This window comes from Rana temporaria, chromosome 5 (assembly GCF_905171775.1).
Source record: "Rana temporaria chromosome 5, aRanTem1.1, whole genome shotgun sequence".
In the NCBI taxonomy this organism is placed as follows: domain Eukaryota; kingdom Metazoa; phylum Chordata; class Amphibia; order Anura; family Ranidae; genus Rana; species Rana temporaria.
The window spans coordinates 157,377,973-157,401,568 of NC_053493.1; the positions used below are offsets into that span (position 1 = coordinate 157,377,973).

Genomic DNA, 23,596 nt, shown 5'->3' on the forward strand with positions numbered 1-23,596 from the left:
GTGGCACTCATGGGCATTGATAGGTGGCACTTGTGGGCATTGATAGGTGGTACTCGTGGGCATTGATAGGTGGCATTTGTGGGCACTGTGGACACTGGCAGGTGGCAATGGCAGGTGGCACTGGCAGGGGGTACGGATTGCACGCTTTACGGTTTACAGATGAGGCAGAATTGCCTGTTCCTTTTCGTGACCGATATTCCTTGCACATAAGCCAGTGATCTGCTTTTTTTTCTCCTCCGGGAAGCGCGCAAAGGGGAGGACATCTATTGATGGCCTCCCGGCAATTGGGGTGCGCGCTGTGGCCGTCATTCGTGATTACTGGGAAGCTTTTAAACTGATTACCTGCACTGAGCCATAGACTTCTATTACCTGCGAGTTTGGTGTGCTTTCTGAAAGTGTACCACACTACAGGATATAATAGAAGTCTTTGGCAAAGTGTAGCTAACCTGCAGGAAAGCCACAGGTGAATTGTGCTGCACTCGTTGTGCAGATAAACAATCATGCATCAGTGTGAAAGCAGCCTTAGGCCCCTTTCACACAGTCAGTCTGACCCAATCGGACCCACCATTGACCTCTAAGGAGCGGTAGATCATTGTGGCCCACGACCAGTAATCAAGTCACTTAAGTGGCCCTCGCTCTTCATACGGTTGGGCACCCCTTGTCTAAGCTGTAAATGGCACCACATTTCTGTAGGACCAAAGTAATGGTGCCTAACAGGACATGTTCCAAGAGGTTCCCTTACTTAAGGCTAGACAACTTCTAGATTCAAACGGAGATCTTTACAGTAGCCAGGTGGAATATGGTAATCAAGTGTTATAATGTGTTTATTCCACAGATTCCTGTGCCATATCTTTAGACCACTGAGAAGAATTGCATGTCTGGGCTTGTTATTCTAGCTATATTGTGGCTTTGTAGCCCTAATAAGGAGGAGCTCTTGAAATGATGGTAGTCTCATTGAAAAAATAATGAAGAGTGGGATCTTAAGCAGGACCAAGCACATACCAAAAATTATCTGGTTCAGCTGGGACCAGACAATTTTCCATCCTTGTGTACTGCTGTCTGTTCAACAGTCATGCTGAAAAAACAGCATTTGATCAGTGCTTGCAGCCAATAGCTACAGCGCTGATCAGTGTATTCTGATGGGGAGGGGGGAACCCCTCTATGTCAGAAAATAGGGGGGAAGATTGCTGCATTAAAATTGCTTGTGGGGATCTGCCAAATAAAAATTTCCTTCAGGTTCAGTCCTAAGGCTCCATTCACACCTAGGCGTTTTCACGCCCGCCGCCCGCCGCTATTGCAGCCTGAAATACGCTGGAGGGGTGATTTAACATTGTCGGCTATGGAGATGGTTCACATCTCCACGCCGAACGCCGAAACGCCTGAAGCTCAAAACAAGTCCCTGACCCTTTTTTTCAGGCGTCTTCGGCGTTCGGCCATATTACACGATGTGTAATCACCCCTCCAGCAAAAATCGCTGTAAAAAACGCTGCGTTTTGTCGCGGCAAATCGTGGTAAAAACGCTGCAATTTGTCGTGGCAAATCGCGGTAAAAAACGCCGCAAATCGCCTACGCCTAGGTGTGAATGCAGCCTGAAGTCATCCTTTTTTGCTTTATGTTTTTTCACTTTAATACAACACAAAGAAAACTGCAATGCATAACAAAACAAGTAGCTCCGATAAAAAAAAAGGTATTATACAATGTACAGAGGTCTGTAGAGATGGAATTATGGGGTAGAGGTCTTCCAAGAAAAGCGTGTTATGCAATCTGAACTGTTAATGATTTAGTAGCTGTATGTAGAATGCCATGGAAGGCCTAAAGCCCGGTACACACGATCGGAATTTCCGACTGACTTTTTCCATTGGAAATTCCAACCGTGTGTATGCCCCATCTGACTTTTTTCATTGGAAATTCCAACCGTGTGTATGCCCCATCTGACTTTTTTCAGAGGAATTCCATTGGAGTTTAGATAGAGAACATGTTCTCTTTTACTCCAATGGAATTCCGTCGGAATTCCGATGTTAGTTTGGCTGGGCAAAAGCCTCATCATGTGTACGGGGCATAATACCCACACTAGATCACTAGAAAGCTAGCTAGATTTTTTTCCCATCAAATACAGTTCTTACAGATCAAAAACCGGTACGTTGTTAAGGTAGGCAAATACCAGATAGGATAAGCATGAAACACTTGCTAATGACATGTTTCCTTTAATGATGACATGAAGTATAAACACATTAAACTAATGGAAAGCAAGTATGATCTTACCAAAACACTGCCATCAGGCTTGGGCTGCCTTGCCAGACTAACCCCCATCCACTCTTCATCCCTATCCTCTTTACATGTCTTTCCACATGGAGTCCCCCGACTGTTTTCTGCAAGGAGGAGGGGGTGAGAGAAATAAATGAACACTTGGATGATACAGCATGGTACAGATGGACTAAATACTAACACTTTTCCAAAGTGACCTTTGTGCCTGTGATATACATTTAGAAATAAGTTCAAAAGCCTTCCACTTTTAAATACATTGATATTCAGGTATGGCACATCATGAGCAGAGATCTGAATATTTACAAGATTTTAATTTAGTTCAAAAGACTGAGTTGTTATCTTGCAAAGCATCTAGATAATGGACTAAAACCATAAACAATGTGTTCTTGTTTAAAGAGTTTAAAGTTTATCACTTTTTATGTTCGTGAAATACAATATGCTGGAATGTACTGTTGGGCCCAGGGTAGGTAATAAATTGGGAAACAAGACTCGTTACATATAACTTTTATTACTTTTAATACTTTTAAAATACTAAATATGTCTGGAAGAATGTAGGCTTCAATGAATGACGATGCACATTAGCAAGCAACATAGAATTGTTAGGAACTATATATGTCATTTTTTATAAATTGCTGTGTTATACAAACTACGTACCACAATCTTACTGCTTTTCTGAAGCTAACAGGTTGATTTTCTATTCGATTATTACTACTAGAGATAAACTCCAGGTACAAGTAAATTGCTCCGTGTCCTGCAAATATAATCCAGTACATTGCAATTAAGCACTCTGAAATTCCAGTTATGCCCTGTACACACGATCATCGGACCTTTGTCCGACCAAATTCCATCGGAACTCCATCGGAGGAAAAGGAACATGTTCTCTATGTAATCTCAGATGCAATTCTTCGGAATTTCCGATGGAATTTCTCTAATGGGCATACACACAGTCGGAATTTCCGATGGCAAAAGTTTGTCTGACTTTTTCCATTGGAAATTCCGATCGTGTGTACGAGGCCTTAGTTTACCTGATCTGATTTTGATTTCCCATGATCCCACTATGGCACATTGAACAAGGGTTTCTTGTAGGACTTCTGATTAGGACCATAACCACTCATACTGTGCTAGAAAATATTTCTCTACATGTATTGCTTCCCGTGGTACTCAGTAGGGAAGGTACAGGGGCATGAACTGTAGTTTCAAACCATCAGGGGTTTGAATAAATAGAATGCAGACACACTTTGATGGGTGAAGATTGAATTCCTCAGCTTGCAGACTTTTAGGCTGGTGACAAATTAACAGACATCTCTCAGAATGATAGGTGGATAACATAACCGTGGACCTACTGTAATGTTCTCCACGATATGGCTGATAGATGAATGTGACACATGTGTGTACAACGGGAAGGATTTGCTTTAATGTCAAACTCTGAACAGCTTTAATTGTAGTCATTCAGCGGGGGCCCCCATTCACTGCATGGGTTAAATGCTCCTTTTGTCTATGAGGGATTGGAAAAAGTATAAGTACTTGTCCTATTCCTCACCACTGCATACTTTCTCTGCTCTGCGCTCCCCCCATGGAGGCTAATCTTTAGCTGCACCTTCTGTCACAGGCCCACTTCCCGGGAGCATTAAAGAGTGGCGACAAGCTGCCAGGGGGTAAGGGAAAAGGTATTTGAACTTATTCATCGTCCTCAATGAAAAATGCATTTAACACATGCGGTGCAGGTAAAGGGAGGGTCAAGCTGCATACTAGTTATACTTTACACCAGCACGGAGTTCAGCTTTAGCATGGAGAAGTTTTGGAGGAAAAATACCGTATATTTTTAATGAGAGTACATTTTGTAGTATTATTTCAGGGGATATGTGAAATTATTTGAAAGTTATCCACTAGCATGAACCATAAGAAGCCCAATGCAATTACTTCTTCACTTTAAAGTAGAAATAAAGTCAAAGCAATTTTTTTTTTTTGTATAGAGTAAGATAGGGTTATAACCCCTGTCGGTTTTATGTTTGGCTTCTGTGTAATATTGGGGAGGTTTCCCTTCAGTTCCTTTTTAAATAAAAGTCAAAACAGGAAGTGAGAAGAAATTTGTCAAAGTGAGGAAACCCCTGGTTGTCACCAGGGTCATCAGAACTAGCTTCCCCATTGGAAGATTTCCCCTTAATTAATATTCTCTAGACAACCCAACATATTTGATTTTCTTTCACTTTTTACTTAACAGGGGCACAGACAGTAATAAAAACATACCAGATGTTGTAGACCAGGGATCTCCAAACTACAGCTCTCCAGCTGTTGCAGAACTACACATCCCATGAAGCATTGTAAAACATGGGAATTGTAGTGCCTGAAAACGTCAGGGTCATAGTTTGGAGACCCCCGTTCTAGACCCCCCTCCCCCATTAATAACTACAAAAAACAGTTTTGTCTTTAGTTATACCTCAATAAACAACAGTGAATATGAGCCACATAAGGAATGCACCATTTTTAGCGAGTTGGCTGAATAAAAATTTGCATTGTGGAGAAAAAAACTGTGAACTACATCCATTGTATGATGCTGCAAAGCAGGAAGTAGAGCATGCATCTGTAATGAATATTTCTGCCATGTACATATATATTTTACTGTGACTTTAGTGATTTTAGTGATCTGCTTTTACACAGACCCTCACCTTTGTTTCCACCACTAAAGATCTCACCATCTCCCCTGGCTTTCAATGACACATTAAGTACCAATTAAATCACTTCTAGATTTTTCACACATACACACATGTCCTAATTAAGGATGAGCCGAACACCCCTCTGTTCGGTTCGCACCAGAACTTGCGAACAGGCAAAAAATTTGTTCAAACACGCGAACAATGTTAAGGTCTATGGGACACGAACATGAAAACCCAAATGCTAATTTTTAGGGCTGTGCAAATTAACTTTTAATTAATCGATTAATCTTTAATTTTTTTGATCGATCAAAATCTTTTTGATCGATTAAAATTCTTTTGATTGGTACTCACCTCTCTGCCGGCTTCTGGGCCTTCAGGGAGTTCCGTCGGAGATCCAGTAACGTCACGGACATCGGCGGGGCTTGCCGTGTCCATCTGAAGGGCTCCTTTGCTGTGCCTTCATATCTGCATGCCGGCAGGACCTTACTATCTGCCACACGCAAGGGCTGTTACACTTCCCTCTATCACTTCCCTTTATCAACCTGGGATTCTACAGCCATCCACTGGGAGTTGTGATAGTTCCCTTCATGGGACATCTACATGACGACGGACTGATGTTAACCTCTCCTCATCTGGATTCAGCAGTGGTATCGTTGTACACATTTTTATACCAGTATCATACTTAGCTACATGTTTTTATGACTGCTTTTGGTACCGTTTGGTATTACTCGCACCATTTTTACAGTTTATGTAGCTAAATCGATTTTATCTCCAGTGCAATATTTATTTGGTTACCTACTTGAAGACTATAAAAATGTTAATGCTATTCCCATTGAGCGCTGCCTTTGTGTGTTTTTTGTATCCTGCTATCCATTTTTCCAGTGGTTGGTAGCTCAACTCGGAATCAGCCTGCAAGGAGATCAGCTAAAGGTAGTTGGATCTGTATGTGTGTTATAATTAATCGAAATTAGTCGATTAATCGATTAAAAAAAAAAAACGATTAATCGAACAGAAAAATTTTGATCAGTAACAGCCCTACTAATTTTAAAGCGGAGTTCCACCCAAAAGTGGAACTTCAGCTCATCTGCTTCCTCCACCCCTCTGGTGTCACAATTGGCACCTTTCAGGGAATCCTTTCCCACTTCTGGCCCGTGACATCACCACAGGGCTCTCCCTCCTCCTCCCGCAGCCACCGGGCCAATAGGAGAGAGGAGCAGGGCCTCGCGCATGCGCAGTAGGGTTCCTGGCGTAAAGCCGAAAGGTTACACTGCCGGGTTCCTTTATCCGCAATGGCGGCGGCAGCACCCGACAGCTAATGGAAACATCATCTGCGGGTGCCGACATCGCTGGACTCCGAGACAGACACGTCTCATTATTAAAAGCCAGCAGCTGCAGTGTGTGTAGCTGCTGGCTTTTAATTTTTTTGTGAAAGGCTTATATGCATAATATTGTCATAAAAAGTGTTTGGGGACTTGGGTCCTGCCCCAGGTGACATGTATCAATGCAATTGATACTTGTGCCTGGGGGGTGTCTATAGTATGCCTGTAAAGTGGCGCATTTTTACCATGTTTAGAACAGTCCCACAGCAAAATTACATTTCTAAAGAAAAAAAAAAAATTAAATCTACTCACGGCTGTAATGAAATGTCGACTCTCGGCAATACAGATAAAACTCATTGAAAAAAACGGCATGGGTACCCCGAACCAAAATTTAAAAACAAATGCATACCAGGCCCTTAAGGTCTGATATGGATATTAAGGGGAATCCTGCACCAAACTTTAAAAAAAAATGGCATAGGGGTCCCCCTCAAAATCCCTACCTGACCCTTCAGGTGGGGACAAGGGCCTCATCCCCACAACCCTTGCCCGGTGGTTGTGGGGGTCCGCGGGCAGGGGGGCTTATCGGAATCTGGAAGCCCCCTTTAACAAGGGGACCCCCAGATCCCGGCCCCCCATGTGAATTGGTAACAGGTACATTGTACCCCTACCATTTCACAAAAAAAAGTGTCAAATATGGTAAAAAAAGACAAGACACAGCTTGAGACCAAAAAAACAAACCAAAAAAACCTCCTGAACTCTGCAACCTGTGAAGAACGCACTACTTGTATTTAACAATGCCCCATTAAGACCCTCCCACTGTTAGGCGGTAGTGTGATGGGGGCGTGGCTGAGTTCCTGCACCTATTCTCAGAGAAAAAAAGCCCTGGGTGGATGTGATGACGTCCCCGTCTGTGCGAGGTGGAGGGGACTGTAACAAAGTCCCGCCTCCTTGATAGGCGGAACACTGATCCAATGATACATTGAATCAGTGTGACATGTATCGTAGGAGGCAGGGATTTGTTACAGTTGCCACCGGGATAATCCGTTTCCCTGAAGATTTGTTTTTGCAGGTTGGGATGTCTGGTAAGCTCAACTTTAGGAGTGGATATGCACAACAGAACTGGGGTCTCCGAGCTCCAAGGTAAGTCATAAATAATTATAATAGATGTGAGTCAGCACCTGATACCTACATCTCATTTAAGTTATACATTTAGTACCTTAAAACATCTTGTCTTTTGTAATATTAATTTACTGCTTACCTCTTCCCATATCGAGTTCTGTACATTTCTTGTTTGGGTTGTTGTGAATTCTGCATTTAAAGATAGTTCCTGGAGTCTTTATGGATGAGCTAAATTTTGATTCTGCTTTTGGAGCGCCAACCAGTATCCTAAAAATAAGAAAAATGCAAGTGATTTTTAATCATCAGTTTGCTAATAAACATATATTGATTATTTTATTTTGGGGATAAACTATTTAAGGCAGGGGTGGCCAACCAGTGGCCCGGGGGCCACATGTGGCCCGCGGAGCCCTCTGATGTGGCCCGCGACCTCCTGCTCTGGAATGGTGGGTTGGCAAGCCCAGATCACAGGTTGCCGACCTGTCCTACCACAGCATCAGTGTTGTGCATGAAGCTGGTGGTAGAGGAAGAAAATGGCTCCTGAGCAGAGCTCCATAAGCCAATGCTTCCTGTAGAGTGCCAGCTTTTGCCACAGGCAGAGTCTATGGCAAAGTTAGCTAACCCGCGGGTTAGACATAGGTGCACTACGCTGCACCCGTGGTGTGGGTAAACTGCACCACATCAGTGTGAAAGCAGTCTTAAGCCCTTTTCACATGATCGACCCTACCCAATTGGACCCTCAATTCACCTCTACAGATCGGCAAATGTAAACAGACTGCCTGTAAACAAACGCCTGCCTACCTCAAATCCAATCCTCTAAAAAAAAAATAGAAGGGAATTCGTCCCCTTCCATCTGGGCAGATCGGATCGGAGGGCCTATAGAGTAGCTATGACCTGTCATCCACCTGCTCCACTCATTGTGGCCCGCGACTGGTTATCAAGTTGCTTAAGTGGCCCTCGCTCTTCAAAAGGTTGGGCACCCCTGATTTAAGGCAAGGACCCAAAGCTATTTGAAAGATAACCACGTCTTTCCATTTTGTACACAGTGTTTCCGCTACTCACCATGTTTTGAGCACCTACAGTATTTGCAACATTATTAAATTGATAGGTCAAATCTCCATTTTAATGTACTTCCTCCGCCCCAAACTCGCTCATCCATGTCTTTATGGACCTTGCATTGAGCAAGTATGGGGTGGAGGAACTTGACTGTTCTGACCTCAACTGATAGAACACCTTTGGGATGAATTAAAGCGGAGGCTGCGAGACAGGCCTACTCATCCACATCAGTGCCTGACCTCACAAATGCGTTTCTGGAAGAATGGTCAAACATTCCCATAGACACTCTCCTAAACCTTGTGGACAGCCTTCCCAGAAGATTTTAAGCTGTTATAGCTGCAAAGAGTGGGCCAACTCAAACATATATTTTTTTCAATTATTTAATATTATAATATATAGTTATAAATATACACAGCTGGCTCAAGACATAGATTGGGGATAGGAATGGAGGGAGTGGGTATTGTAACTCTAAAGCAAGCACTATACCATGGAAAAAATTATAAGATAAACTACTTGTATGATATGCAGGAGGTGGAGGCACTTCATACAATTTGGGCAGTACATCACAATACCTTACTGTGACACTGTCAAATTTTTAAAGCTGACTGTTATGGAAGGATGCGAGAACTGGAGACATTTTAAAAGGGCGCATACATACAAGGCATTATGGGTAATTTCTTTTAACAGCGTATTAACCAGATCTTCATGTGAATAGATTTTCTGTGTTCTTTCATGTAATTCTGTGGCCTTCCCACCACAAGCTCATAAAGTATACGGATACATTAAAAGATTTATATTTTGTAAATAAATGTGTTAGGACAGGGGTGCCCAACCTTTTGAACTGTATATAGCTGGTAGCTAAGGAGCAGGCCGTCTTCCTAGCAACTGATATATCATCAGCGAGCTTCCCCGCTGACAGCTGAATGTAAAATGTATTTAAAAAAATTGCCGGCAAAAAGAATACCAGACCCTTCTCCAAGCATGCGCCCGGTAGGTCAGAAAAAGGAGGGGACGAGCGAGCGCCCTGAATCATATCAGGCCACATGCCCTCAACATGGGTGGGTGGGTGCTTGCACCTTCCCCCATGTTGATCGGGACAAGGACCTCTTCCCGACAACCCTGGCTGGTGGCTGGTGGTTATCGGGGGCTGCATGCAGGAGCTTTTTGGAGCTTATCGGAACCTGAAAGCCCCCTTTGACAAGGGGACACCCCCATGTGAATGGGTATCGGGTACATCGTACCCCTACCCATCCACCAAAAATGCAGTGAAATGTAAAAAAAAAACAAGAGATGGTTTTCGACAAGTCCTTTATTAAATAGCTCTGAGCTGTCTTCTCCCCGAGCTGTCCTGCCCCCGAGCCATCTTCTCCCGCTGCCGTCTTCTCCCAGGCTGCTGTCTTCCTCATGGCTATATAACAGATGTCAGACAGTGGGGGACATCACAGTGGAAGAAGACTCAGGAAAAGAGCGACCTTTTTTGTTTTTAGCAGGTAACCGGTGGCAAGGAAGAAGACAGCGGCACCGGGAGAAGACGGCACAAGAAGAGGACGGCACAAGAAGAGGTTGGCACAAGAAGAGGACGGCACAAGAAGAGGACGGCACAAGAAGAAGACGGCACAAGAAGAAGACGACACTGGGAGAAGACAGCTCGGAGCTATTTTTTTAATAAAGGACTTGTTAAAAAGGCTCTTGTTTTTTTTTTTACATTTCACTGCTTTTTTAGTGAATATGTAGGGGTACGATGTACCCAATACCCATTCACATAGAGGGGGCTGGGATCTGGGGGTCCCCTTGTTAAAGAGGGCTGCAAGATTCCGATAATCTCCCGCCCTCAGACTCAGACCCCGACAACCACCGGACAGGGTTGTCGGAAAGAGGCCCTTGTCCCAGTCAACATGGGGGCAAGGTGCTTTGAGGGCATGCGGACTGGTATGGATCGTGGGGGAGGGGGGCACCTGCTGACAGCTGATATTTTTATCGGTTGTTAAGGACGCAGCAGCCGTCTTCCCAACCCCCTCTTTAGCAACCAGCTATTTACAGTGAATGTAAAAGAAAAAAAACACACAAATCGCAAAATGCAAATCACGGTAAAAAAGCACTGCATAAACGCTCAAAGCAACATGCATAAATGTGAATTGAGCCTAAGATATAAATGAGTTGTTCCAAAACCTGTATACTGTGCTCTAAGAGCAAAACATGCAGCAAAATGCATTTGCAAAGATCATATGAAATTGTGTACTTGCCATACCCAAAGCCTAACCTTCTTCACACGCACACTGTGGTAACATTTTTGTATTTATTTTTTATTTTTTTACAATCATCTATAGTAATATCAATGCACGTTTCACAAAGTAAATGCATATGCATAACAATTAACAGATTTTCCCTAGAGATGAGAAAAAATCCTGTGGTTATGGATATAATGCCAGCACGTACCTAGCATACTTCAGAAGCAGCTTAGAAAATTACATTTGTTTGCAAATTTGCCATATGTATGATGTCCATCTCCATGCATAATAACACTGCGAGAATATTATTGGGTTGTTTGGCCTGGTGCACAAACAAACTGATTTGACAGCATATGGGCATATTCTTCAGATGAGACGCGGTATGTACTGTTGCCAGTTGTCAACATCTAGTAATTATCAGGTTTAACAAATAATAAATGGGGGGGGGGGGATGTGACAGACTGCATCCCTGATTCCTCAGTATTTCACAAGTTCCCAGGGTGGTGGGAGAGTTCCCAGAGGTTGAGTGCAAATTCAGCAACAATTTTTTGTTTTGTTTTGATTGAGTTGAGGAAGATTGGAACCTTTGACAGATGTTTATTGTTGCCTGTGTCCCCATTGCTTAGGTCCCTTGTAAATTCTTGTGTGGAAGTTAAGGCAAATGTCTCCAATATGGACTCAGTCAGCAATAATATACAAAAAATCCCACTAGATGGCGCTACACCATGTAACAGTACCACACAACGTGTTGTGTTGGGACAAAAACAACAAAACCTCTGTGCAGCTGTAAACCACTTGGAAACATGGGAAATAGACAAAAAACAAAAAGTACAGCGCACTGTGGTCAAGTAAATGTCACTTTATAGTCTGTAAATGTAAAAGCACGAAACAAATGAACATGAACAAAAAATAGCAGCAATATAACAGCAAAGTTAACAATGATTACAAAGATGACAGTCCTCTATGCATACACTGCAATGGTAATAGAGATGGTAAAATTGAAACCAAAGATCAGTATGGGGAGATGGCAGATATTGTTCCCAGACAGTGGACACACTATAGTGTGAGGAGGTGGTACAATACCTCAATAATGTCTCTCATACCTCCATGCTGGGGGATGGTACAGGCAGTGGAAAGGTGTTGTCCACGCCAAGGGCAGTCAGTGAGATGGTTCTGGTGCAGGGAAAAGTTCATCCAAGTCCCCCGGATATAAGAGCGAGTCCCGCGGGAGCGGGATCCTCCTCACAGCTGTCATGTAATACAGCGAGGGGAGCCTGGAACGAACGTGGCTACACTGGTCCCATGACGTTGCCGCATCGATCAAAGCATGGAGGGGGTGGGATCTTCGCTGTATCGCAGAGGGCAAGGAAGGAAGCGCTGTCCGGACGCCGTCCCTCAAGCGGTCATGTGATACTGGCGGCCAATCAGGAGAGTAGAACCCAAGCAACGGAGAGGCTATGGGGAGGCATGTACTGACGTCACTGCAAGGATCCCCGAGTGTCAGAGTGCATAAGGACAGCACCTAAGAGTTTCTTAAAGCGTCAGAGGACCTTTCGCGTCAACTGACGCTTTGTCAAAGTGACACTCGGGGATCCTTGCAGTGACGTCAGTACATGCCTCCCCATAGCCTCTCCATTGCTTGGGTTCTACTCTCCTGATTGGCCGCCAGTATCACATGCCCGCTTGAGGGACGGCGTCCGGACACCGCTTCCTTCCTTGTCCTCTGCGATACAGCGAAGATCCCGCCCCCTCCATGCTTTGATCGACGACCCCTTTAAAGCAGACCTTCCGTAATTTTTTCAACTTGCCATCTATTAAATCTTCTGCCCTTGGTATTTTAACTATGGATAGTAAAACATTCTTTTTTTCCTGCCAATAAATACCTTATACAGCCCACTTCCTGTTTCTTGTCTGGTCATTTGCCTAGTCTTATGACATCATGCACAGCTCTCTCCCTCTATCTCGTGAGAGTTTGTAGGAAGGGAGGGGGTGAGTCTCTGTGTGTCTGTGAAAATCCAGGAAGTGAACAGGCAGCAGCTTCAGCTGCCCACAGTTAAAATGGATGCAGCCAGACTTAGTGGAGGGAGCTTTCTGCAGCATATTTGGCAAGTACAGAATCACAGTATATATAAATTATTATGCAAAAGTGGTTGGAGGGAAGCTTCAGAATGGCAAAGATGTTTTTGTTACAAATTATGTGAGAGCAGACTGCAGTTTCTCTTTAAAGTAGAACTTCAACCATAACAGTTTGACAATTAATATTCTTAATTCTTATTCTTAATAATAACAGAATAACATACATTCCACATTACTAATTATGCTACTAAAATTAATGTTTGTTGTAAATTGCCTCCAGCATGGCTCTTGTTTCTTTTTGTTGAAGCTCAGAGCAGTATTTTCCTTATTGGAAATGCTCCCCCTCTCTCTGGTTTGAAAAAAAACATAGGTCACTTTCTGTAATTAAATAATGTACATTTTGGTTTGGGAGGAAGCCACTGATGATTTTTTTCCCCGGATGTGATTAGTACTGCAGAACAATTTATTCAATTTAAAGTGGAGTTCCACCCATAAATATAACATTACATCAGTAGTTTTAAAAAAATGTCATTAGTCCTTTACGAATTTTTTTTTTTTTTTTAGATGCCTTCAAAGTGTTGTTACTAGGCAGAATAGTTAATCTTCCCACTTCCTGCACCTAGGTGCTTAATGCTTCCCAACCTACACCGCACAGACTCCTGGGAATGTAGTGGGTGTAACTTTCCAGGAGTCTGTGCATTCCCCAGTCTGGAAGAATCATGTGACTTGGACAGCACAGGTGCTGAAACCTGATCTGACACTGCTTGTGCAGCACTGAGCATGTGCGAGATTTGCAAGGCTGAAATCCAGGAAGTCATACAGTCTGGCTTCATGATGCCCACACTTAAGATGGCCCCAGTCAATTTCTATTTTATAAAGTGTCTAAATGCTGTAACAACCTAACAAAACTGACCTTAGTTTACAGACTAACTTTACTAGAATACATTAAGCTTGTGTATTACAGGGGTATTTATATTTAAAAAGTGAAATTGTGGCCGGAACTCCGCTTTAAGTTTATTCATCAATTAAACTATACCCTAGCCAAACTGACTTGTATGGGATTTGAATCTGCTGCTATTTGTTCTCGATGTGGACTCGTTGGGGCAGATCTGCTCCATATGTTTTGGAACTGTCCGGGACTAGCAAACGTTTGGAAGGATTTTTTATTTTATTTTTTGAACATACCACTAATCTTCCAATACCTCAGACACCGGAAGTTGGACTTTTAGGTATTCTGAATGACTTTGTTCCTAGGACTTTTTATGCATGTAAAGTGATCTTGTTACACTGGAACAAAGCTGCTCCACCCACAGCTCCAAATTTCTACGTGTAGTGAATGGGGATCTAAACAAGTTAAAATTAACATACTGTAAAAGAGTAGGTCGTGCCCTAAGAAATTCACTAAAATATGACAACCATGGTTAGATGTCTCTGAGTCATTTTTGGGTGAAGTCTTGTCCTCACAACGTACCTGAAATTTTAATAATGACCTTAATTACCTTGTATATATATGTACATCCCCAGCCTTGATTGTATGTCTTGGCTCAGCTAGAGAGAAAGATTGGGCACAGTGGCGACAATGGCATGGCACAGTGGCTGCGTGAGACCATAGTGGTTGGTCTTTACAGCACTAAAGTTCACAGGCTGCCAATGAGGAAGAAATTAGAGAATATCAGGGAGAAAAGACACTATCCTTGTAAGTTTTATGCTTTAGGTTCTCCCTGGCAGCAGAGTTTGTCCTGTCACCTTTAGGCGGCTGGTGCTCAAAATGTTTGGGCGGGCGCAAATAAACAAAAAAAAAACATCAATTGCAGCCTCACTGTGCCCATCAATTGCAGCCTTACTGTGCCCATCAATTTCAGCCACTGTGCCCATCAAACGCAGCCACTGTGCCATAAAATTGTCGCCACTGTGCCATGCCATCAAACGCAGCCACTGTGCCATGTCATCAAACGCAGCCATTGTGCCCATCAATTGTCGCCACTGTGCCATGCCATCAAACGCAGCCACTGTGCCATCAATTGTCACCACTGTGCCATGCCATCAATTGTCGCCACTGTGCCATGCCGAACGCAGCCACTGTGGCATCAATTGTCACCACTGTGCCATGCCAAATGCAGCCACTGTGCCATGCCATTGTCGCCACTGTGCCCATCAATTGTCACCACTGTGCCATGCCAAACGCAGCCACTGTGCCATGCCATTGTTGCCACTGTGCCCATCAATTGTTGCCACTGTGCCATGCCAAACGCAGCCACTGTGCCATGCCATTGTCGCCACTGTGCCATGCCAAATGCAGCCACTGTGCCATGCCATTGTCGCCACTGTGCCCATTAATTGCCACCAGTTTTCCCCTAAAAAGCTGCCAGATTACCCCCCCACCTGGCACTTACCTTTCTCGTCAGCCATCCTCGGGTCCTCCTTCACGATCCCTCGATGTAGTCCCGCCCTCGATGTCGCTTCAGACAATCAGGTTACCGGTAACCAGATCTGGTGAACCTGATTGGCTAAGATGCGTGTCATTGTTAACTAAGGAACGCATACCCGTGCGTCCCCTGATTAACTATTTGGAAGCCGATTACAGCCCTCAGGCTGTAATCAGAAAGCCTATCAGAGCCACTGGCTCTGATAGACCCTTCCACAGCCAACCAGCTGCCGTTATTCAGATGGCCGGCGCTCGCCAGGGGGCCCGGCCATCTGAATAGTGGGCGGCAGCGGCGACAATACATAGATTCATGCAATGCATGAATCTATTTATTGTTTTCAGTGGCGGTGCAGGAGCAAGAGGGGCGGCGCTCCTGCGCCCTCTATGGACGCACCGCCACACTCACCATTATTCGTAAGTTCAAAAATGAGTTTAACCAATATGTCCGGTTTTATTTGTCATTAGTAATCATTATTATATATAGAATGCTATTATGTTATCTGTGCTCACTGAATGTACTTTGAGTATATAAAGAATCTTGATTGAATCTTAAGAAAAACAGTTTGTCTATGGCTGACTTAAATTGTATTAGAAACTAAGCAGCATGGTGAATTATCATAAAACAGAAATACCCATTTGTAAGAATGCTAGTAATCATTGATGACATTTTAAGCTTGACCTATATGGAAACAACCCATTCAGTACATTCTTTGTGCTGGAATTTTATAAATCCATTATGTCAAAGTGTTTCTGAATTGTAGCTGTCCCTCTGGAAAGTGACTTCAAAAAAGTCTGTAAAGTCCAAGAAACATATATTGCATATTTCTCCTAATGTGGTGTCACTGACACAGAGACAAAGCTCAAAGATTGAACAGTCAAAGAAATAGACATACATTACAAATGACATAAGAATGAACATGCACTTCACAGTTGTCCATTTCACTTTTACCAGATGAAAGAAACCACCTAAAATTGATTTTACTCGCAAGACGGCCGTATGTTACAGAAATTTTGGTGTCAAATACAGGTCAAATAAAAAGATCAATTTAGACATACTGACTTAAAATTAAGGCTTTTGATAAATGTCCAACCACATGCAAATTCCAGGACCGAAGAGGGAAAGTTACAAAAAATTCCAGAACCTGAAATTTGACTACCAACTATTTCCAGCTAGATCCATGGAAAATGGCATAAGCCAGGGTGGATTTATTACTAGTGTTTCCAGGCAACATGCATAGATGTAGCAGCAAACCTAATATTGTATACAAATTGTGATAACCTTTTTTTTATGTTATGATTAACCTTATTTATCTCTTCTTTAACCTCTTACCTTTACCATTTGTGGCTGAATTCAGTAAAAGAACTGTAGGAGGAAGGAGCAAAGGAGTACTGGGAATTTTGGACGCACATACACAGTCATTTCTGCCAATGGGGAAGGGGCAGCCAAAATCTGTCCCCAAGTACAGCCCTGGCAAAGAGGCATCTTTGGGTGTGGCAAAGGTGGCATAAATACAATCCCGAGCATAAACATAAAAGGCCTTATATGTTTCCCAATGGTAAGTCAGATGTAGGTGTGCACCAGGGAGGCATGTGACTGGTCCCAAATATATTCTGACAATGACCCCAAAAATACAGTCAATGTCATTAAGAACTAAAAGATCAAAGAGTCCTGGAAGCGATAGTTTGGCCCCCAGATAGCCCTGATTTCAACATTATCGAGTCTGTCTGGGATTACATGAAGAGAGAGAAGGTTTTGAGACAGCCTACATCCACAGAAGATCTGTGGTTAGTTCTCCAAGAATTTTGTAACAACGTATTTGACAAGTTCTTTCTAAAACTGTGTGCAAGTTTACCTAGAAGAATATATGCCGTTTTGCAAAGGGTGGTCATATCAAATATTGATTGTCCCACATTTGAATTAGGCGAGCTTACGCCGGCCTATTTACGCTACGCCGCCGCAACTTACGGAGCAAGTGCATTGAGAATACAGCACTTGCCCGTCTAAGTTGCGAAGGCGTAACGTAAATCAGATACGTTACGCCCGCGCAAGGATACGCCGATGTACGAGAATCTGGCCCTATATATCAAGCGCCCGCACTAGAGGGATTTCCTGGGAAAGGTTCCTTTAAAAAGTTTTTTTTTTTATGTATTTTGATCTGAAAACAAAGAAAACGATGGCCTTTCAGGTTTTAAGCCAAATATATGTCATAGAGTGTTCCAGTTTTTAATTTCCTGAAAGGGTCAACTCTAACATGTATGGACAACAGCGTCAGGAGCTGAAAGACTGTCATTTGCAATAATAATAAAAATAAGCAATTTACTTATCAACGCGATATAACAGTGCTGATGTGTCTGTTTAAACTGGACCAAAGGCTTATGAGTTTTGTAAAGCAATGTATTCAAGGACATAGGTTAAAGGCCCTTCAAATATATTGACTGCACTGAACAGCAATAAATGAACTTCCTTCCCATCACGATGTGCAAAAATATCTATTTATAATACTTCTTGTTCTGTAAACAAAGCAGAATGTAAAAATGCATACTAGTTTAGTTTAGGAAATCAATAAAGCCATAAGCTTTCTTAATTCTTAGTTAAGAATACAATTCTTAATACTCAGCAATTTATTAGTGGTTTTATTTTACAAACCTAATCGTTATTCTGTTTAAATGTTCTGCATCTCTATGGCAGATATTACAGTCCATTCAGCTTCCATTAAATTGTCTGGGACATTCCATTAACTTTACATGCACTTTAAACAACAGTGCTTTGGCTATTCTGCAATATGATAATAATATTTAATAATGGATAAGGATCTTTATGAATGTGCTTTAGCTGGACAAAATATTGTACATGTGACACCATTCTTTTTTCATAATTTCTTTGATTAGAACAGCTCATGCCAAATTATCTTGGAAATTGCCCTGCCTAAAAGTGGTTATAGTATATTACCCCATCAGTAAAATACAGTGAGGAAAATAAGTATTTGAACACCCTGCTATTTTGCAAGTTCTCCCACTTGGAAATCATGGAGGGGTCTGAAATTGTCATCGTAGGTGCATGTCCACTGTGAGAGACATAATAAAAAAAAAAATTCCAGAAATCACAATTTATGATTTTTTAACTATTTATTTGTATGATACAGCTGCAAATAAGTATTTGAACACCTGTCTATCAGCTAGAATTCTGACCCTCAAAGACCTGTTAGTCTGCCTTTAAAATGTCCACCTCCACTCCATTTATTATCCTAAATTAGATGCACCTGTTTGAGGTCATTAGCTGCATAAAGACACCTGTCCACCCCATACAATCAGTAAGAATCCAACTACTAACATGGCCAAGACCAAAGAGCTGTCCAAAGACACTAGAGACAAAATTGTACACCTCCACAAGGCTGGAAAGGGCTACGGGGAAATTGCCAAGCAGCTTGGTGAAAAAAGGTCCACTGTTGGAGCAATCATTAGAAAATGGAAGAAGCTAAACATGACTGTCAATCTCCCTCTGACTGGGGCTCCATGCAAAATCTCACCTCGTGGGGTCTCAATGATCCTAAGAAAGGTGAGAAATCAGCCCAGGACTACACGGGAGGAGCTGGTCAATGACCTGAAAAGAGCTGGGACCACCGTTTCCAAGGTTACTGTTGGTAATAAACTAAGACGTCATGGTTTGAAATCATGCATGGCACGGAAGGTTCCCCTGCTTAAACCAGCACATGTCAAGGCCCGTCTTAAGTTTGCCAATGACCATTTGGATGATCCAGAGGAGTCATGGGAGAAAGTCATGTGGTCAGATGAGACCAAAATAGAACTTTTTGGTCATAATTCCACTAACCGTGTTTGGAGGAAGAAGAATGATGAGTACCATCCCAAGAACACCATCCCTACTGTGAAACATGGGGGTGGTAGCATCATGCTTTGGGGGTGTTTTTCTGCACATGGGACAGGGCGACTGCACTGTATTAAGGAGAGGATGACCGGGGCCATGTATTGCGAGATTTTGGGCAACAACCTCCTTCCCTCAGTTAGAGCTTTGAAGATGGGTCGAGGCTGGGTCTTCCAACATGACAATGACCCGAAGCACACAGCCAGGATAACCAAGGAGTGGCTCTGTAAGAAGCATATCAAGGTTCTGGCGTGGCCTAGCCAGTCTCCAGACCTAAACCCAATAGAGAATCTTTGGAGGGAGCTCAAACTCTGTGTTTCTCAGCGACAGCCCAGAAACCTGACTGATCTAGAGAAGATCTGTGTGGAGGAGTGGGCCAAAATCCCTCCTCCAGTGTGTGCAAACCTGGTGAAAAACTACAAGAAACGTTTGACCTCTGTAATTGCAAACAAAGGCTACTGTACCAAATATTAACATTGATTTTCTCAGGTGTTCAAATACTTATTTGCAGCTGTATCATACAAATAAATAGTTAAAAAAATCATAAATTGTGATTTCTGGATTTTTTTTTTGATTATGTCTCTCACAGTGGACATGCACCTACGATAACAATTTCAGACCCCTCCATGATTTCCAAGTGGGAGAACTTGCAAAATAGCAGGGTGTTCAAATACTTATTTTCATCACTGTAACTCTTAGGCCGGGTACACACGGACAAACATGTATGGTGAAAGCGGTCCGTCGGACCGTTTTCACCATACATGTCTGCCAGAGGGCTTCTGTACGATGGTTGTACACACCATCGTACAGAAGTCCGCGCGTAAACAATACGCGGGGCGTGTCCGCGGTGTCGCCGCGTCGATGACGCGGTGTCGCCGCGACAATGACGCGGCGACGTGCGCGGCCCGCCTTTAAAATGCTTCCACGCATGCGTCGAAGTCATTCGACGCATGCGAGGGACGGCGGGCGCCTGGACATGTACGGTAGGTCTGTACTGACGACCGTACATGTCCGAGCGGGCTGAATTCCAGCGGGCTGTTTTAAAACAAGTCCAGGAATATTTGTCTGCTGGGAAAAGGCCCGGCGGGCAAATGTTTGCTGGAATTCGGCCCGCTCGCGCCCACACACGACCAAACATGTCTGCTGAAACTGGCCTGCGGGCCAGTTTCAGCAGACATGTTTGCTCGTGAGTATGGGGCCTAAGGCCTCGTACACACGACCGAGAATCTCTTGTCGTAAATGAAACGTCATTTTCCTCGACGAGGTTCTTGTCAGGCTCGTCGAGAATCTTGTCAAGCTTTCTTTGCGTACACACTGTCAAGACAAAATCTCATCGTTCTCAAACGCGGTGACGTACAACACGTACGACGGCACTATAAAGGGGAAGTTTGATTCCACTGGCACAACCCTTGGGGCTGCTTTTGCTAATCTCATGTTACTGCGTGTTAAGTAAAAGTTTGGTGAGAGACGATTCGCGCTTTTCAGTCTGTTACAGTGTGCAAATGTGCTAATTCCATTACAAACGCTACTTTTACCGAAGGTGCGCTCCCGTCTCATACTTTATTCTGAGCATGCGCGGGTTTCTAAGAATACACATGAACGTGTTTCTCGCCGTAAACCAGCCCGACGAGAAACACAACGAGGAAATTGAGACTTTTTTTCTCGTCGAGATCCACGACAGTTTTCTCGACGAAAAACATACACACGACCGTTTTCCTCGGCAAAAAAGCTCTGCCACCAATTTTCTTGATGTATTTTGTCGAGGCAACGGTCGTGTGTACGAGGCCTCGTTCACATGACCAGTTTTCCCGTCAGGGAAAACTGCCATGTGAAAACTGTCGGGAAAACTGTCGGGAAAATTGTCCGTGTGTATGCTCCATGGCAGTTTTCCCGACATATGTACTATGCACATATACCCCACGTGGGTCCCAGAGCATGATGGGACTGTGACGCCATAAGAGGCCTATATAAATCGGTGCGAGCCACGCACCCGGCATTACAGCGGGAAGAAGCGTTGCGTCAACATCGGGAAAAAAAGACGAAGGCAGAAGACGGCAAAGAAGAGCGGGCTGCGCCGCCGCTAGTAATAGAGCTAAAAAGAAGATAGCGGCGGCCAGCCCCGAAGAAGGCACCGCAGGGCGCCCCCCTGCCCCAGAGCACCCAACCCCCCCATGTTGAGGGCATGTGGCCTGGTACGGCTCAGGAGGGGGGGTGCTCGCTCGTCCCCCCTTCTTTCCTGACCGGCCGGGCGGCGTGCTTGGATACGGGTCTGGTATGGATTGTGGGGTGACCCCCACGCCGTTTTTTCGGCGTAGGGGGTTCTCCTTACAATTCATACCAGACCTAAGGGCCTGGTATGTCCCTGGGGGGGAACACAATGCCGTTTTTTTTTTTTTTTATTTGGCGTGGAGTTCCCCCTCATGATTCATACCAAACGCCGCGGCTAGAATTGGTGGAAATCCAAGTCGGATCCCCGTCGCTTCTATGACGCGCTCGCTGGAATGTGCTTTTTCTATTCCAGCGAGTGCGAGATGTCGGCACCATGTCGCAGAGAATCAGCGCGATGCCGTCGTGCTGGAAACACATTCTCGGCGACAGGTATTGTACCTTTGTTAAAACACAAAATGTACTTGCATTTAGTGATTTGTCTATTGTAACTGGTGAAAATGTTCTAATCAAAATACAGCACAAACAGTAATATCATTTTCACATCCATTGTTGAGTTTTAACAGGGCCTGGATCATTTTTTACTATAAAAGAATTCTGTAGACAAAAAAACTGTTAAAACGTTTAGTTTTCAGGCCTAAGTTGTGTAACAGACTGCCTACAGGTTAGAGTTTCCTGAAAGTTTTGCTCAGTTGAAAGAGACCTTTGTATAGGTTTCCTCTCTGAGCACTGCAATAGGTGGATATCTTACTTATCAGCCTAGCTTTACATTTTCATACGATATATTACAGAGACAAAAAAAAACCTAATGAGAAACCCAGCCATCTGACATCACCCTTAAAGTATACAGTATATAAATCTATATATATTTTGTTTTACTTAGAGTAGAGAAGGCTTAAACCCATGTCCATTTTTTTTTACTTTCACTATCTTTTTACTATTTGCAAGATTTCCCCTTTGCTTCTTGTTCCGTAGACACAACAGGAAGTGAGAGGAAATCTCTTCAAAGTTAAGGAAATTCTCTTTTTGGCAACAAATAAAAAGACTGCTCCTCTAATCTTGTAATGGTAACAACAGTTTAGGAAAGAATAGAGAATGAATCTACCCAGTGGGGATACAGACAGCAATGGAATTCTGATTATAATCCTTTCCTACTCAAAATTAAAAAAAACATTTAGATTTAGATACACTTCATAGCTACTGTATACCTAAAAACAAAAATGCAATATATTGCAGCTTACTAGTTTTCTAATTTAGTAAAATAATTTGTTACTTCACATTCAAATTACATTTGCTATGCAGCCTAGTTCAACCTATTCTGCAAAGAGCATTTAAATTAAATTAATTTATAAACTGAAAATACTAGTCAGCAAATACTGCAGCTATAAAGAGTGAAAGTATAATCCAAGCTCAATGCAATGCATTACATGAAAATTTCACAAAGCTTCTCATGAATTTGAAGGGTCTGCATTATGAATCTTTGCTAGGTATTTCCTCATTTTCTCCATGATGCATCAGCAATTACATTTAAAGCCTAAGAGTAATAAAAGAAAAAAATATTTACACAAGGGACATAACTTACAGTCAGTAAGGTGTGTTCTTTATGCTGCTGTCTCCTCTGTTAGTAAAAATCCTCCTCCATTGATTTCCCCCTCTCTGCCCTTGCCATTATCTTTTGCTTTGAGCTTAAATGAACTGAGGGACCTTTGACAGGCACTCATCAAGAGTAACCAACTATGCCTGCCCAGCTCCTTTATGCATAAAAAAAACGTACTACAGCTTCTATGAATAAAACACAATTAATGGAGGGGACAGACATTTCAATCATCTGCCAGAAAATTAGGGAAAGTCCAAAAGGTTGTCACCAGAGCAGGAGGCAAAAGAAAATCCTCCAACTGGAACTTTTCTTATGACAAATCTGCAATATGGGAATTCTATTCACATTGGAAACATTTCATCTCAATTACTGTTGGGTCTCAAGGACAGGGACTGAAGGGATATCTCCCCATCACGTAGACAGCAAAATATAACATGATGGATGTTCAAACTTCCCCAACTTAATCGAAAATTTAAATAAATCTGCTCACCTTGAGTACCACTTAGACACTGTGGCGTAATGCTGAGACATACATTTCCAAAATGGTAGCCAAAGACTATTGATATGCCTGCTTTGTAACCACAGAAACTTGTTGGCTGTAGCTTAGCCTTTACTTCTGTTTTTTAAGAACTTAATGGTTCTAGGGACACTGCTCTACTGTGCAGGCCCTTCTTATCCCCATTTACTTAGACCTCAATTCAAGTGTCTTTGATACTCCCCTGTCCCAGATTGTATAAGTCAGATATGCATGGCCTGCCTTTGTGGAACAATCCAAATTTCCCCATCTCTTCCAGCTGCTGCGCTAAGGGTGTTA

At 43.1% G+C, this 23,596-nt stretch overlaps 1 protein-coding gene across 1 annotated transcript in view; it reads right to left on the reverse strand.

Moving 5' to 3' along the window:
* ITGA9 (integrin subunit alpha 9) overlaps nt 1–23,596 on the reverse strand; it is a 487,954-nt gene that overhangs the window by 412,889 nt on the left and 51,469 nt on the right. Inside the window, exons 2-3 of the mRNA XM_040353279.1 lie at nt 7,497–7,624; nt 2,263–2,369 (exon numbers count right to left, since the gene is read on the reverse strand). Coding sequence (XP_040209213.1) covers nt 2,263–2,369; nt 7,497–7,624 — 235 coding nt within the window. The remainder of the gene's footprint in view (nt 1–2,262; nt 2,370–7,496; nt 7,625–23,596) is intronic.